The 14,285-nt window shown below is 36.3% G+C and overlaps 3 protein-coding genes across 3 annotated transcripts; 2 read left to right on the top strand and 1 right to left on the bottom strand.

Moving 5' to 3' along the window:
- The first annotated feature begins 358 nt into the window (after positions 1–358).
- Positions 359–5,364, top strand: LOC121258300 (diaminopimelate decarboxylase 1, chloroplastic-like). Its single transcript, XM_041159766.1, is given in 8 exon segments — positions 359–907; positions 1,079–1,256; positions 1,886–2,035; positions 2,656–2,817; positions 3,895–4,080; positions 4,449–4,568; positions 4,704–4,793; positions 5,048–5,364. Coding segments are annotated over 8 exon segments (1,467 nt in total). The 5' UTR covers positions 359–407; the 3' UTR covers positions 5,129–5,364.
- A 1,356-nt stretch (positions 5,365–6,720) lies between these two features.
- LOC121258299 (bifunctional dihydrofolate reductase-thymidylate synthase-like) lies at positions 6,721–11,951 on the top strand. Its single transcript, XM_041159765.1, has 12 exons — positions 6,721–6,959; positions 8,162–8,682; positions 8,758–9,157; positions 9,268–9,312; positions 9,515–9,580; positions 9,742–9,803; positions 9,932–10,006; positions 10,101–10,266; positions 10,347–10,470; positions 10,884–10,990; positions 11,126–11,304; positions 11,646–11,951. Exons 2-11 carry the CDS (start codon positions 8,246–8,248, stop codon positions 11,234–11,236), a joined length of 1,593 nt encoding a protein of 530 aa, XP_041015699.1. The 5' UTR covers positions 6,721–6,959; positions 8,162–8,245; the 3' UTR covers positions 11,237–11,304; positions 11,646–11,951.
- A 551-nt stretch (positions 11,952–12,502) lies between these two features.
- LOC121258301 lies at positions 12,503–13,382 on the bottom strand. The gene is made up of 2 exons (XM_041159767.1): positions 13,079–13,382; positions 12,503–12,997 (listed from the first exon to the last, which is right to left on the bottom strand). The coding sequence occupies exons 1-2, from the start codon at positions 13,178–13,180 to the stop codon at positions 12,521–12,523; spliced, it is 579 nt and encodes a 192-aa protein (XP_041015701.1). The 5' UTR covers positions 13,181–13,382; the 3' UTR covers positions 12,503–12,520.
- Positions 13,383–14,285: the final 903 nt, after the last annotated feature.

The following is a 14,285-nucleotide window of genomic DNA, read 5'->3' on the forward strand; positions in this document are numbered from 1 at the left end:
AACAATGAGAGAGAGAGACTGAGATGAGAGAGAGAATCGAGGAGAGAGAGATGATAAGAGAGAGCCGAGATGGGAGAGAGCGGGTGAATGAGAGAGAGATCTGAGATGAGAGAGAGTTGAGGAGAGAGAGAGATGATGAGAGAGACACTAGAGAGAGATGATGAGAGAGAGAGGTAAAGCCAGTCTGGTGCATTTTGCACCAAAACTAAAAAAAAAATAAAAAAATAAAAGCAGCTACATAGTATACAATATGTGCACAGCTACGGTGGCTGCTACGCAGCATTACCCACTTTTAATACCGTAATTTATAAAGAAGCAATTAATGAAGAAAAAAATAAAATTTAAAAGACCATAAACCCTAATACCCTAGTCAATCCAGTGAAATTAGTCCTAGTATTTTTCGCGCAATGCTTTCTTCTTCGTCAATGGCCGCCACCAGCTTCATCTCCCACTCCCCATTCCTCCCTAAAACCATCAGATTCCCTGTAAACCAGAAGCCATTTTCCCAAATCCCAATCTCGCCCCTCAAACTCACCCCAAAACCTCTCTCCCTCAGAGCCGTCCTCGCCCAAGACCCCACCAAAACCCCATCCCAGACCACACCATTTGAGCACTGTTTCACCAAATCCTCGGATGGGTTTCTTTACTGCGAGGGCCTCAAGGTCGAGGACGTCATGGAGTCCGCCGAGAGGAGGCCTTTCTATCTCTACAGTAAGCCCCAGATCACCAGGAACTTCGAGGCCTACAAGGAGGCCTTGGAGGGGCTGAGCTCGGTCATTGGGTATGCTATCAAAGCCAACAATAACCTGAAGATTCTGGAGCATTTGAGACAGCTTGGTTCTGGTGCAGTGCTTGTTAGTGGAAATGAGCTGAGGCTGGCTCTCCATGCCGGATTTGATCCCACTAAGTAAAATCATATGTTCCCACATTATTGATTTTGAATTTTTGAGATATGTAGAGCTCGATTAGACTAGTAATGCTGTTAGTTTAAGTGCGATTTCGCATTGTCCTGTTAGTAATGCTGTCATTAATTCCTTAGCTTAACTTTTGTGTCGACATTTGGTGTCGGGATGAACAGGTGTATTTTTAATGGGAATGGGAAACTCTTGGAGGATTTAGTTTTAGCTGCCGAAAAGGGTGTCTTTGTTAATATTGATAGTGAATTTGACTTGGAGAATATTGTAGCAGCTGCAAGAATAGCGGGCAAGAAGGTTAATGTCTTACTTCGGATCAACCCAGACGTGGACCCCAGGTAGGTTAGGTAGATTATACTACTCACATAGTCACTGATCATATAATATGTGGAGCTAGTATTAGTTGTAAAGAGAACATCTTTTACAGACTTCAAGTTGAATGCTTCGAAATCTTTGCCTATTGACTGGATTTATTCATGACCTCTGTGAATTCCATACATTAGATGGTCCTTTGCAACTTAACTACACGTTGGGTTTAAATAATTTAAATCATCCCTTATTCAACCATTTTTTTATAGGTTATCATTCCTTATTCAACCAATACCCTTGATGCATTTAATTTGGAACTTGTTCTACTCCCTATTTGTTTAAGACTTTAACTCATTTGTACTAGTGGAGGCAGAACAAGGCTGTCACCAAAATTCTTTATTTCTTGTTTTTCCAGTAATGATCCTCTTTAAAAAACATTATGATTTTTGTTTTAATTTTGAAATTTGAAACTGATATGAAATATTTATATGCATTTTTATTGTCATTGTTTCACAACTTGTAATCAGATTGGCATTTCCCTCTTTTCAAGGCTGAAAGCAAACTTCATTGATTTGTTGGAAGATATAATACCCAATTGAGTCCAAGTTGGTCTGCTTTGGATGGGGAATTTTATCTTAATAATGCATCTATTATTTTCATAGGTCCATCCTTATGTTGCTACTGGGAATAAGAACTCTAAATTTGGCATCAGAAATGAGAAGCTGCAATGGTTCTTGGATGCTGTGAAGGCACATCCTGATGAGCTGAAACTTGTGGGAGCACATTGCCATCTTGGGTCCACCATCACTAAGGTATGTCAGCTACGTTGAGTTTGTCTCCTTTAAATTTCTCTGGTGTAACTACAATATAGAACCAAGGTCTGGGAAAAGTAATGCTCATTGTATAATAATTTTTTTGATAAGTAATGCTCATTGTATAATAATTATTAAATAATTGTAATATAAATGATAAAACTCTTCAAATTTTTTGTGAGTTGAGTGACTTTGGTTGTTTGATGCTATTTCAAATTGTCATTGGATGTTGCTGTTGAAATAAAATATATTCTCCTATGTTTTTCTTTTTTATTGGCACTGGGTCTTTGGAAGAAAGTACTAATCCCGGGGGTGCATAGGCCCTCGGCAAGTAGTTTCCCGTAAGTGCACAAACTCTCCTAGTCCAATGGCCCTAGAAATTGTTTACACCCACTGGCTCGAACCTTAGACTTGGAAGGAGCATACCACCAAGATCAAGGTTCATCTGTTTTCTCTATTAATGTTGTGCATTATTCTCGTGTTGATCTTGGTTTCATTGTCTGTCTCTTTCAAATTCTGATGTTATGCATTAATTATTTATTTCTCTCATTTTGAATAAGGGAACATATATTTTCTTTTTATCATGTAAATTTTGGAGCTCAGTTTTTTCATATTTTCAGGTGGACATATTCAGAGATGCAGCCGTTATTATGGTAAACTACATTGATGAAATCCGAGCTCAAGGTTTTGAAGTTGATTACTTAAATATTGGAGGTGGGCTTGGGATAGATTACTATCATTCTGGTGCTGTCCTTCCCAAACCCAGAGATCTCGTTGATACTGTGAGGATCATATCTCTCTATCTTGTTTTCTGGATTTTATTAAGTATGGAAATTATGTCTGTATGGTTAATAAGTCAATTGAAGGAAGAGGGAGTTCCCAATACAGAATTAGCATTTGCTTGTGGAAACATGGACACGTTTCAAGCATGGTCTGCTAAGTTTTAATCTCAAAATTACTCATATTATAAGCTGCATATCAAATACTCTAAAGTTGATCTTAGAATGATGAGTGCACAAAAATTTCTTAGGTTTGCATTTGTTACAAAAATATAGAGCACCATAAGTATTTGAGGGACAGGATTTTAATTCTGCCATGATTCTCACCATCTACTGAGCCTAAAGTCATTTTTGTTGATTTATATGAAAATATAATGCCTGGCAGAAATAATCATAATTTTGACATGAATGGTACTTGGACCTAATGACATCTTCTATCCCTATAAATAAAGGATGGGAGGTGAGCTCACTGGTTCAGCACTCTGTGTTGTGAGTTCTTTATGTACTAAAATAAACTCTTTTGATTAATTAGACAACAGGTTCCGCGCCTTCAAATCTTCTAGCTGTGAAATAGGAGCTTTTTTTTAAATATATATATATCTATATATATATATATTGTAGGAGCTTTGTTTTTAACTCCAGTGAAGTGAGCATAAGTATATAGTAGTTATTTTAAGGAGTTGTTGCGATTGTCAATCTCTACATACATTGAGACTGAAATGATACATGACATGTTTAGTCTTTGACACTTCATATGATATTTGAAGCCCACATCTGTACCCTCTTAGAGGAATTCTCCTTTGATGTCATTATTATCATGTTTTGACAATTATAGTGAACATGTTTGACAATTCTATACAGTTCCATTGTGAATGAAAAACTTGTGACTATTTCAGAGTCTTAGTTTGGAATTAAATAAGGATGAAAACTTAGAAATTAAGGCTTTGCTTCCTAGTGGGCTTTAGTTATCAAGAGAATTAGAAATGTTCTTACTTTGGTTGATATAAAGTTCCAGTGAACATTTTACTTATAAGAAAGAAGTTCCCATGAACATTTTTAGGATATTGGTTGTTGTTGCAGGTTCGAGATCTGGTTCATTCACGAAATCTTAACCTCATCATCGAACCTGGGAGATCATTGATTGCAAATACTTGCTGCTTTGTTAATCGTGTAACTGGGGTCAAAACTAATGGAACGAAAAATTTTGTTGTGATTGATGGCAGCATGGCAGAACTTATCCGTCCTAGTCTTTACGGTGCTTATCAAGTAAGTGTCCAATTACTCTTAACTTCTCATCTTCAATTGTGTTAGTGTGAATTGAGGATGATGGGTATTTAACTTTAACCAGCTTAGGGTCATTGTTTTGAGTGTATAATGCTTTGATATTTGTACTTGAAAACATTGTTCAACATGTTGCAATTGATCAATAGGATGTTAGTTGGTGGTCCTATTGCAGTATCAATGTATTTGAAGGTTTACATTGCTGGTTCTGATAGAGGGGGACACCTATTCTTCTGCTCATTTTGGACGTATTTCTCTAATCACCATCACTGTTCACATATTATGTCCCTGTTCCGTTTTATCCCTGTTCTTGCCTTTCTTCCCACAATTGACTTGTCGGCGTATGGTTGCAGCATATAGAGCTGGTTTCTCCTTCAGCTGGTGCTGAGATCTCAACCTTTGATGTTGTGGGCCCTGTCTGTGAGTCAGCAGATTTCCTGGGGAAAGATAGAGAACTTCCAACTCCAGCCAAGGTATTATCGTGCAGTCCTCTTATTGGATTCTCAGATCTTTAATTTTCTTAACTACTATTTTCTCTATCAGGCTTCAATCTAAAAAATCATGATTGTACACTTTTACGTTGTCTGATCTGAAGTTTCACTTTGCAGGGCGCTGGTCTAGTTGTTCATGATGCAGGTGCTTATTGCATGAGCATGGCATCAACATATAATCTTAAGATGCGCCCTCCAGAGTACTGGGTATGGAAGAATGACTTGACTTGTCTTTATCTTCTACCACACATCTTTCTGTAAAAACGATACTAGGAAAATTGCACTTCATAGTAACTCTTAGAAAGTGTAACTGCTTCTATTATCCCTAGAAAGTCCAGATCTTTTGCCTCAATGAACTCCTATAAGAACATCGTGTAAATTGTAGATAAATTTTTTGCTCTAAATTTTGGAATACTTACAAGTTATAAAGTTAACTCTTGGGGATTTTGTAATGGTTTTAGGTTGAAGAAGATGGGTCAGTGGTCAAAATCCGGCATGGGGAAACATTTGAAGACCATATAAAATTCTTTGAAGGGCTTTGATTGACACCATGGTTTGTCTGTAACTGCAGCTTAAGATATCTGTCAGTTGCTCTATTCTAGACTGGATGTTGATCTAAACATTAATTTTGCAGCCATACATTATTATGCTAACAGCAGTCTTATTTTGAACCTATTATAACTCATCTTTCTTGAGAGGAAACACGAATCGTGTAGATGGTGATGTGCCTTTTGTATTCTGTTAGATGAATCCATGGATATGTATTTTGAGAAAGAAATATTTGGTTCACACAGAAATCTTAGATAAGAGTTTTCACAAACTAGCTGACTTAATGAAATGAGTAAGATCTAGTTTACAATAAAAAAATATTTAGGTGTATTTAGGTGTTTTTTTTTATATACTTTCTGTGTACATGGGTTATGCCTATTTCATTCGTATCAATAAATTTACTTATAAAAAAATAAACAATAAAAAATATTTAGTGACAAGTACAGTCGGTTGCACAGAGATTTCGTAGATTATTTCGCAGATTACAATTAGTAATTGAAAGTTTTTACATCACATATTATTATTATGACATAATTTGATTTATAAGATTTAAATTTTAAAATTTATTTTTTAAATTAAAATTTAAAGCCTCTTCAAATAGAATTATTGAATTAAAAATCTTAACCACGTAAAGCTAAAATGGACGCCTACAAGGGCTTTCAGATTATCGCCGAAGGGGACGGCCAGATAAACTGGGCGTTATGTTTTTACCATTCGCGGATACTCAGGTGTCATGCTATTGGCTGCTGTAATGGATTTCCCGCCTTGACAGCAATAATAGAGCACGCAGCTTTTGGGCCCCTGAGAAAGGCTGCAAAGCAAAGGGGCTTTTTATTTTTTATTTTTTCGGTTGGCTTGTTAGATATTGGTATAAGTTTTTCTTTTGGCATCCTCTATTTGGGGTTAGAGAGATATAGAATTTTCTAAGTATTATTTTAATATTTCTAAGTTTTTCATTAATCATTTATGACTTTCTTTGGGTTTTTTAATTTAAGTATTTTCAGTAAATTTATTTATTTTTCATAATTTTAGGTATTTTTATTTGTAGTCTCCAAAACTTTTTTCATTAAATGACTTTATAAAATCTTAGTTGATTTTCTTAATTTATGTTAGTTTTATTTAGTTGATAAGCTAGGCGTTATGTTTCCATTAGAGGATAAATTAATTTAGTTGATTTTGTTTTTTTTTTTTCTAAAATTGTTAAAATTCCATTTTTAAACCAGACAACGCAAATCTTAAAAATAATTTATAAATTTTAAACAAGCCTAAAAAAATAATATTTATCATTTCATGTTATTTATTATTCATTTATCTACTATATTTTTAATTATCATTTATTCGTCATATTTTTATTAGATATTTAATAATTAGATGATAAATAATAAATAATCTTAATAAAAATAATAATAGGTAAAAACATGATACATGGTACAAGACAAGTTCAACTGTGTCATATTTAAAATAAAGGTTTTAAAAAAGAAAAAGGTGGGGGGAACATGTTGGTGAATTTATAGGAACAAGTAGGAGCATTTGATGTTACCAACAACGCCTATATTTTCTATTCGCAGTATATATAGCCTCGGCGACGGCGATATTCCGCGTCAACCGTGCTTTTGGATTTTTCTTTCCTCTCAATTTCTCACTTTTTCCCCTTTTTTCCCGAGAGGGAGAGACAGAGAGAGCACGGGGGAGAGTTTGTGAAAGCGGTTTTGGGTTTTAGCTCCTGGTTTTCGCAGTCTCTTCCTCTTCTTTCTTCTTCTTCTTCTTCTTCTGCCAATCGCCTGAGTCTCTCCGAAATGCCGCATAGCTGACAGCCAACCACAAGTAAAGCACTCTTCCATTACCTTTCTACCCTAGTTTTTCTCATACCAAACTCCCTCACTCTCTCTCTCTCTCTCTCTCTGGGTGAGGATTTTGCGCTTCGTTCGAGATCGTCGGGTTACGTTTGGACATTTTGATGATTTTTTTTATTCTTTTTTGTTAAATGATCTCTTTTCCTTTTGATTAAGATTGTGGGTTTGGTTGCTTTGTTTATTGATTGCTGTGTGAGCTCTGATCAATGAGTGCTCCAATTTCAGATATTTTATTATGACAGTTTTTTAGTAAATTAGTAGGTTTTGCTAATTGTTTTAGGATTTCGATGAACGTTTGGTGGATTTCAACTCCCGATAAGCTTCCTCTTACTTTTCCCGTTCTTCAAATTCACATTATCCGTCTAATTTTTGTTAGTATTTTTACTAACCGGAGTATCCGATTCCTCTCTCTCATCCATCTTCTTCTTTACTTAATGCTAAAAATCCGATCTTTAGGGTTCGTCAGTAATTATAGTCTATAAATCGTGGGAGTTCTCTGTTATTTATGTGTAAATATGCTGTTTTTGGTTTGAAGCATAGTGGGTTCCATATATTGTCTTCGAGGAATGATCTTTCCCTTGAAACTGTATTGAACGGTGGATACCCATTTTTTCCTCTGGGTTTAATAACTGTTGCAATGACACCCATCCCAAGAAAAAAAAAAGAAAAGACAGATTTAAACTTTTGAAAGGGAATAATTGACGGATTCTTTCGCATGTGTGCATATATCTGGGACATGATCCCTGTGTAAGCTGGGTACCGCTCGTCTATTTTTGTTTATACATTGCTACATTGGTTTGGTTTGATAAGAACTTAAATTTAAGAGGTTATACTTAGAATCGGAATTTCGATTGAATCAGGGTTTTTGTTGAGTTGACCCAATTTAGACGATTTGAATTGGTTGGAGTACTCATAAAACAAAATTGCTCTTAAAAAAAGGTTGGATGATTTCCTTTGCATGTTGAGATGTTTCAAATTGGATTGTCATGCCCTGGACTTACCTATTTTGAAGTGCTTGCAGCGTTCTTCTCTCTTCAACGTTTCCGGACCTTGTTTGTTCGTTTGTCATGTTGTTCCGGTCGTTACTTTTCTGATTGGATCACAGTTGAGGGATGGTTTTCCATATATTGTAATTTTTATTTTTTTCTAATTAATCTTTGTGATCGATTTTAGGTTCTCCTGCACTTCTGCAAAAGTTAGCAGTTCAGTCCTCGTTTTGAGCCATCGGCCTAGTGTCTGTCAAGTTTTGGCTCGAGTATGGCTAATGACTCTTTAACAAGCACTAACGGCCATGGTAATGGCAATGGCAATGGACAGCCTAATCCACAGAGGACTTATCAAGTCGTTGTGGCTGCAACCCAAGAAATGGGTATTGGTAAGGATGGAAAACTGCCATGGAATTTACCCACCGATCTCAAATTTTTTAAGGACATTACCACGTATACGTCTGATCCTGGGAAAAAGAATGCAATTTTAATGGGTAGGAAAACATGGGAGAGTATTCCCGTTGAAAAGCGTCCTCTTCCCGGTCGCCTTAATGTGGTTCTGACTCGCTCTGGAAGTTTTGATATTGCAACGGCAGAAAATGTTTTAATATGTGGAAGCTTAGCTTCGGCTTTGGAATTGTTAGCTGCTCCCCCGTATTGTCTGTCAATTGAAAAGGTGTTTGTCATAGGAGGTGGCCAGATATTGAGGTGTGCTTTTGTTGGTAATTATTGTATTGACGAGCACTTTTTTCCCCCCCAACTATTGATCATGTTTATATACAGGGAAGCTCTCAATGCGCCTAGCTGTGATGCTATCCATATAACAGAAATTGAGGCAAGCATTGAATGTGATACATTTTTGCCTACGGTTGATTCCTCTGTATTTCAACCATGGCACTCCTCCTTTCCCGTGGTGGAAAATAACATTCGATACTCCTTCACAACACTTGTTCGCGTGAGGAGTTCTGCAGTTGAATCCCTTCGTCAAAATGGTGATCTGGTCTTTGATGGTAATTCTGATTCCACGAAGTTTGAGGTAAAGAATTTCTCGTTCTTGCCCAAGATGATCTTTGAGAGACATGAGGAGTATATGTATCTTAGACTGGTTCAAGAAATAATTTCCGTTGGCACTCTTAAAGATGATAGGACAGGGACTGGTACTCTGTCAAAGTTTGGTTGCCAGGTAAAATCTCAGATTATTAAGCAAACTTTCTTTGCTTCCATTTTAAATATCTTTTGTTTACATACCGATGGTCTTCAATCGGTTGCACTTTTTCCATTGTACTTCCACAGATGAGGTTCAATCTGCGCAGATCTTTTCCGCTTCTTACCACCAAGGCATGTGAATCTTTCTTATTAAGGAATTAAAAAAAAAAAAAAATCTGTGTAACCATTTGGTTATACTGCATGTATTTCCTTTTTATCAGTAATTTTGATTCATGATGTGTTGTTGGTCACAGGCTTATTTTATTTAAAAACCACATTTCTCTTTTTCATCTGGATAATAAGTTGACGCATGTTGTTATCATTTGGTTAATAGAAAGTATTTTGGAGAGGTGTTGTTGAAGAACTTCTATGGTTTATCAGTGGGTCGACAAGTGCCAAGGTGATAATTTCTTTATGAGCCTTTAATTGCTATGGAAAATTAAGTAAAATAATTTCATTTACCCATGGTTTGCATATTTTAAATTGAGAATCTTCATCTATCTGATGAAGATGAGATCATGGTGAAATGGAATGTATTCTTAGAGGTTGGCTTAATGACAGGTCCTTCAGGAAAAAGGCATTCATATATGGGATGGCAATGCTTCCAGAGACTACCTTGATGGGCAAGTATCGAATTACGATATGAATAAAAATCTAGTCATTCGCATCTATCATGTGTGCTCTGTGGCTCGTGTATATAGATTTTGTTGTTCAATGAGTTTTGTATTATATCTTATTTGCCTGTTTCCAGCATCGGTTTGACAGACAGGGAGGAAGGTGATTTGGGACCTGTCTATGGATTCCAGTGGAGACACTTTGGTGCTCGGTTAGGAGGATTCAACTTTTTCTGGTTTCATCTTGTGGATTAACCTAAGAAAATTAAATTTCACCAATTTACCCATCCATCTTACATTCTGCAGGTATACTGACATGCATGATGACTACTCTGGCCAAGGGTTTGATCAATTGTTGGATGTTATTCACAAGATAAAAAATAATCCTGATGACCGACGGATAATACTCTCAGCATGGAATCCTTCTGATCTCAAATTGATGGCACTTCCACCTTGCCATATGTTTGCCCAGGTTTGTGTTGAAGTAGTACGTGCAACTCTTTTTTTCTTAATTTCTCTTTGTTATTGAGTACATCCTCTTTCTCTTTGTAGTTTTACGTGGCCAATGGTGAATTGTCATGCCAAATGTATCAGCGCTCTGCTGACATGGGCCTTGGTGTGCCTTTCAACATTGCATCTTATGCTCTCCTGACATGCATGATTGCTCATGTTTGTGGTATGCATTTTAACAGCAATCAGTTCGTTTTTACATGCAGATTTTTCTTGAATGATAAATGTAGATGATTTGTGTGGTGGCATCACATGATGAATGAAAAGAGTTTTTGATACTGCATGTGATGGTAAATGTTAAGTACATATGAGTTTCTGAGAATCAATTCACGGATGCCTAGACTACGCAATGGTTCCCTGAACATCCAATTTCATGGTTTATCATTCACTTCTATAGATCAGATTAACTGATGATGTGTATTAGGATTGGATATATCACAATTGCTTCAAAAAACCCTTCATACAGTTTCGGAGAGATCTATGTTCTTGGCTCTACCATTCAAATTAATATTCACTTTAGTTAACATAATACTGGGGGTTTTCTTAGAATCGGTTGTAATTACCTTCTGTCTTTTACAGATCTCATTCCAGGTGATTTTATCCATGTTTTTGGGGATGCTCATGTTTACCGCACTCATGTCCGACCTCTGCAGGAGCAGCTTCAGAATCCCCCTAGGCCTTTTCCAGTATGTGTAATAATGTTCAGCCAAGACTTTGGTGACTTGATTTTAATTTCATCTTGAAATATAATTCTGGTTGGGAAAGGGTATGGTTTTTGTTACTTTTTTTTAACATCATTTGCCCCATCACTTCTAATGCAGATTTTGAGAATCAATCCAGAGAAAAAGAACATAGATTCTTTTGTGGCTGGTGATTTCAAACTCATAGGTTATGATCCTCACCAGAAGATAGAAATGAAAATGGCAGTATAGCCATATTGCAGAGGTTCTCAACTAGATGGCCTCGTCTACCAGGCAGTACGTCCCCTAGTTTTTGAGGCGAGTATATGATTCTCTGCTTTTTTGTTTTCTGTTTTTTTGTTTTCTGTCAAATTTTCAAAATGCCCCCTTGATCACACCATTGCAATGAACATGTTCTCATCATCTAGTCAGCGTCTGTTGTGGTTTATAGTCTAAGTGTTGTCTATGAGCTTCATAGCACTCTTCATGATACATCATGATCGATGCGGACTGGTGCTAGCAAATGCATTTATTAAGTTTTTATCGTATTTTATCATGTAAGACTGATATTAATGCGCTTTAGCTTTATTTCTGCATTCCTTTACCTGTACCACAATGAGTAAGAACTGATGGCTTTGCTTTCTTTCTATGATGTTTCAGGCACAACTGTTGGAGGTTTATGTTACTTTGTCAGGAAAAGAAAATGTTGGGAGATTTATGTTGATACTGAATTCTATACGAGTTTTGATTTTATTTTAAATATACTTAAAATCTTTGGAGATGCAGTAAGAGAAAATCCTTTAGTTCCACAGAGTTTGGTGGGTTTTTAAGTTTATTTTCCTCTTCAGCATGGCTATCACTTTCTTCATAGCTGGCAAATACTCTGGTCCTATGCTTGAAAGTAGCCAGAGTTAAAATACAGTAATATCTTCGCTTTTGTTGTTAGAAGCCAACTCGAATTGCTATCGTGGATGGGTAGTGATTGCTGTGCTTGCACTCATTTTAAAACATTGGAAAAGTAGATTTCAGAAACTGTTATCCGCATAATATCCAATCCTTAAGGAATTGCATTTCCTGAAACTTTCCATTTACCCATGTGCTTGTCGGGAAATGGCATCTCCCAAAAGGCATCTTCTTCACAAGGATTAGACACGGGAGTCTTATAAATTTCGAGCCAAAGTCTGGGAGTATTTAATCGAAAGCAATTGTGGGGTAAATTTTCATATATAGTGCGTAAGTGCCGTGGAGGTTACTATTAAAAAATTATTATTTTTTATGTAAATTTTATATTTATTTATTTTTTAAAAAGTTGCACCGTACTTATAGAAGAATAAATATAGATAGAAGTCATTGTTAGAAATAACTATTTTGTACATATGATGTGGCATCATTTAGACTATACATCTCTCAAATCTAAAATAAAAAAGTAAAAAATTAAAAACAGTCATATAATAAATGCAAAGTATATATTGCTACAATAATTTCTCTACTGCATTACTCTTCTCAACTATCAACTGCTACATCTTTTTAGTAATTTTAAAGTACAACAGAGTACAGTTCTTCCCTTCGAAGCCTTTGCTGCCGGGCAATGAAAGCCTCCACCCTGCGCTGGAATTCCTCGTGACTACTTTCATCTTCAGTATTTGAGCTCTTTGTCGATCTGTCACAAGAGTAAGAACTCTTCCTGAGTTTTTCTGTCTCTATACGATGTGGTACAGGGAGTGATTTCTCACCAAAGCCTCTGTTTGAGCTCTGCAAGTAACTCTGAACTCTCCGGTAATCCTTAACTTTACTATCGTATGTGCTATGCTCTTCAAGGCGTCGGGTGTCATCTGAGTGAACTCTCTGAATTTTTTCACTTTTCTCGATGAACTCCTCGTAAAGATCAAATTCAGAAGTCTTTGTGGTAGAATCTCGAGTCGAAAACTGGCCGGACTTGGCAAAAAGAGTGATGACTATAACGTTTCCGACAAAAAACACGAAGCGAGGGCTCGTCAAGTTGACTGTCACGTTCTGGAAATACCCACCGGAGTTCTTGAAAGCAAGTAGGAGTTGCATGGAAAGCCAGGAAATCAAGACAAGAACAACGCATACCTTGATTATCCGGCACAGGTTTGCGATCTTTTGAAGCTGGTGATGCCTTCGCATCGCGTTCGCCTTCTCAACTTTGATGTTGTAGAAATTCAATGAATCCATTTGAATATAGGACTTGAAAAACGAAGGATTGAAATCTCAGTTTAGTTTTTCTTTTCTCCTTTGATTTTCGCAAGCTTTCACTCGAAAGGGAATTGAGTTTTCATGGAAGCTTCATTAGCGACTGTTTGCCTGAACAGAGAGAAGACAAAAACTGTTTCCATCATGGAAGAGAAGAGAGCAGCAGATTTGAGGTTTGGGAGCATAGACAGAGAGTTAAAAGGCAAGGCAGCCAAGCTTAAATAGAATAGAAATAGTTGGATAGAGGAAACAGGGTTAGAAGATGCTCTCTGCTCTCTTTGCCCAACTGGGGATAATCATTGTTCTTGAATTATTTTATTTTGCTGGGTTTGCTATTTATAGGGTGTAGATTAGAATATATACCTTTCACTTTTTCCTCCATTTGTTTCCTTTATTTCTTCTTTTTCTTTAAAATCTATTTACTTTTAGTTCAAACATGGAAACTGTGGACATTTGTACCTGTACCACTCTTCAAGTGTGTTTATGAATTTTCCCATTTTATATTGTATTGGGTATAATTTCAGGTTATCAAATCCACTCTCCATCCTCGAAAACAAGTACAACAATCTTCAATTCAATGGAAGAAAGAGCTTTTTGTTATTCATAGAATCATAAGCCCTACACATCACACACTACAATTTTTTTTTTTTTCAAATTTTTGTTTGATTTTATTCTTCTTAAAATAATTAAATTTTTCTACTCATCATCTATTTTTAGTCTAATTCTGTTTTTCAAATTTCTTAGCAAAAAAGAAAACTTCAAATCGATATGATTGCCAAAGGAGGCATCCAATAGAATCCACAAACTACAAATGATATTGACTTGGCAGCCTTTTAGTTCTAAAGGCTATCCAGATTGCAAACATTGAGTGGACAACCCAGACAGACACCAGCATCACTGCCAGACCCGTTTCTTACTAAGTAAGAAAAAACAAAAAAGCCTACCAAGCATGCAACACTATATTTTCCCCCCTCCTTTTTTTTTCTTTCAAACTTTCACCTTTATTTAGTAGTCGGTTACACTGCTTTTCCTTTCCCTTTCCCTTTCCCTTTTCCTTTTCGTTTTTGAACAAGAGACTCAATTTACT

Source organism: Juglans microcarpa x Juglans regia, chromosome 3S, assembly GCF_004785595.1.
Source record: "Juglans microcarpa x Juglans regia isolate MS1-56 chromosome 3S, Jm3101_v1.0, whole genome shotgun sequence".
NCBI classification, from domain to species: domain Eukaryota; kingdom Viridiplantae; phylum Streptophyta; class Magnoliopsida; order Fagales; family Juglandaceae; genus Juglans; species Juglans microcarpa x Juglans regia.

Excerpts from the sequence above, each read along its gene's own strand:
- LOC121258299 (XM_041159765.1), top strand. The coding sequence starts at position 8,246 with ATGGCTAATGACTCTTTAACAAGCACTAACGGCCATGGTAATGGCAAT. Across the intron at positions 9,313-9,514 it reads TTCCGCTTCTTACCACCAAG|AAAGTATTTTGGAGAGGTGT; the intron begins GCATGTGAATCT and ends TTTGGTTAATAG. Across the intron at positions 10,267-10,346 it reads CTTGCCATATGTTTGCCCAG|TTTTACGTGGCCAATGGTGA; the intron begins GTTTGTGTTGAA and ends TTCTCTTTGTAG.
- LOC121258301 (XM_041159767.1), bottom strand. The coding sequence starts at position 13,180 with ATGGATTCATTGAATTTCTACAACATCAAAGTTGAGAAGGCGAACGCG. Across the intron at positions 12,998-13,078 it reads ACCTGTGCCGGATAATCAAG|AACGTGACAGTCAACTTGAC; the intron begins GTATGCGTTGTT and ends GGGTATTTCCAG.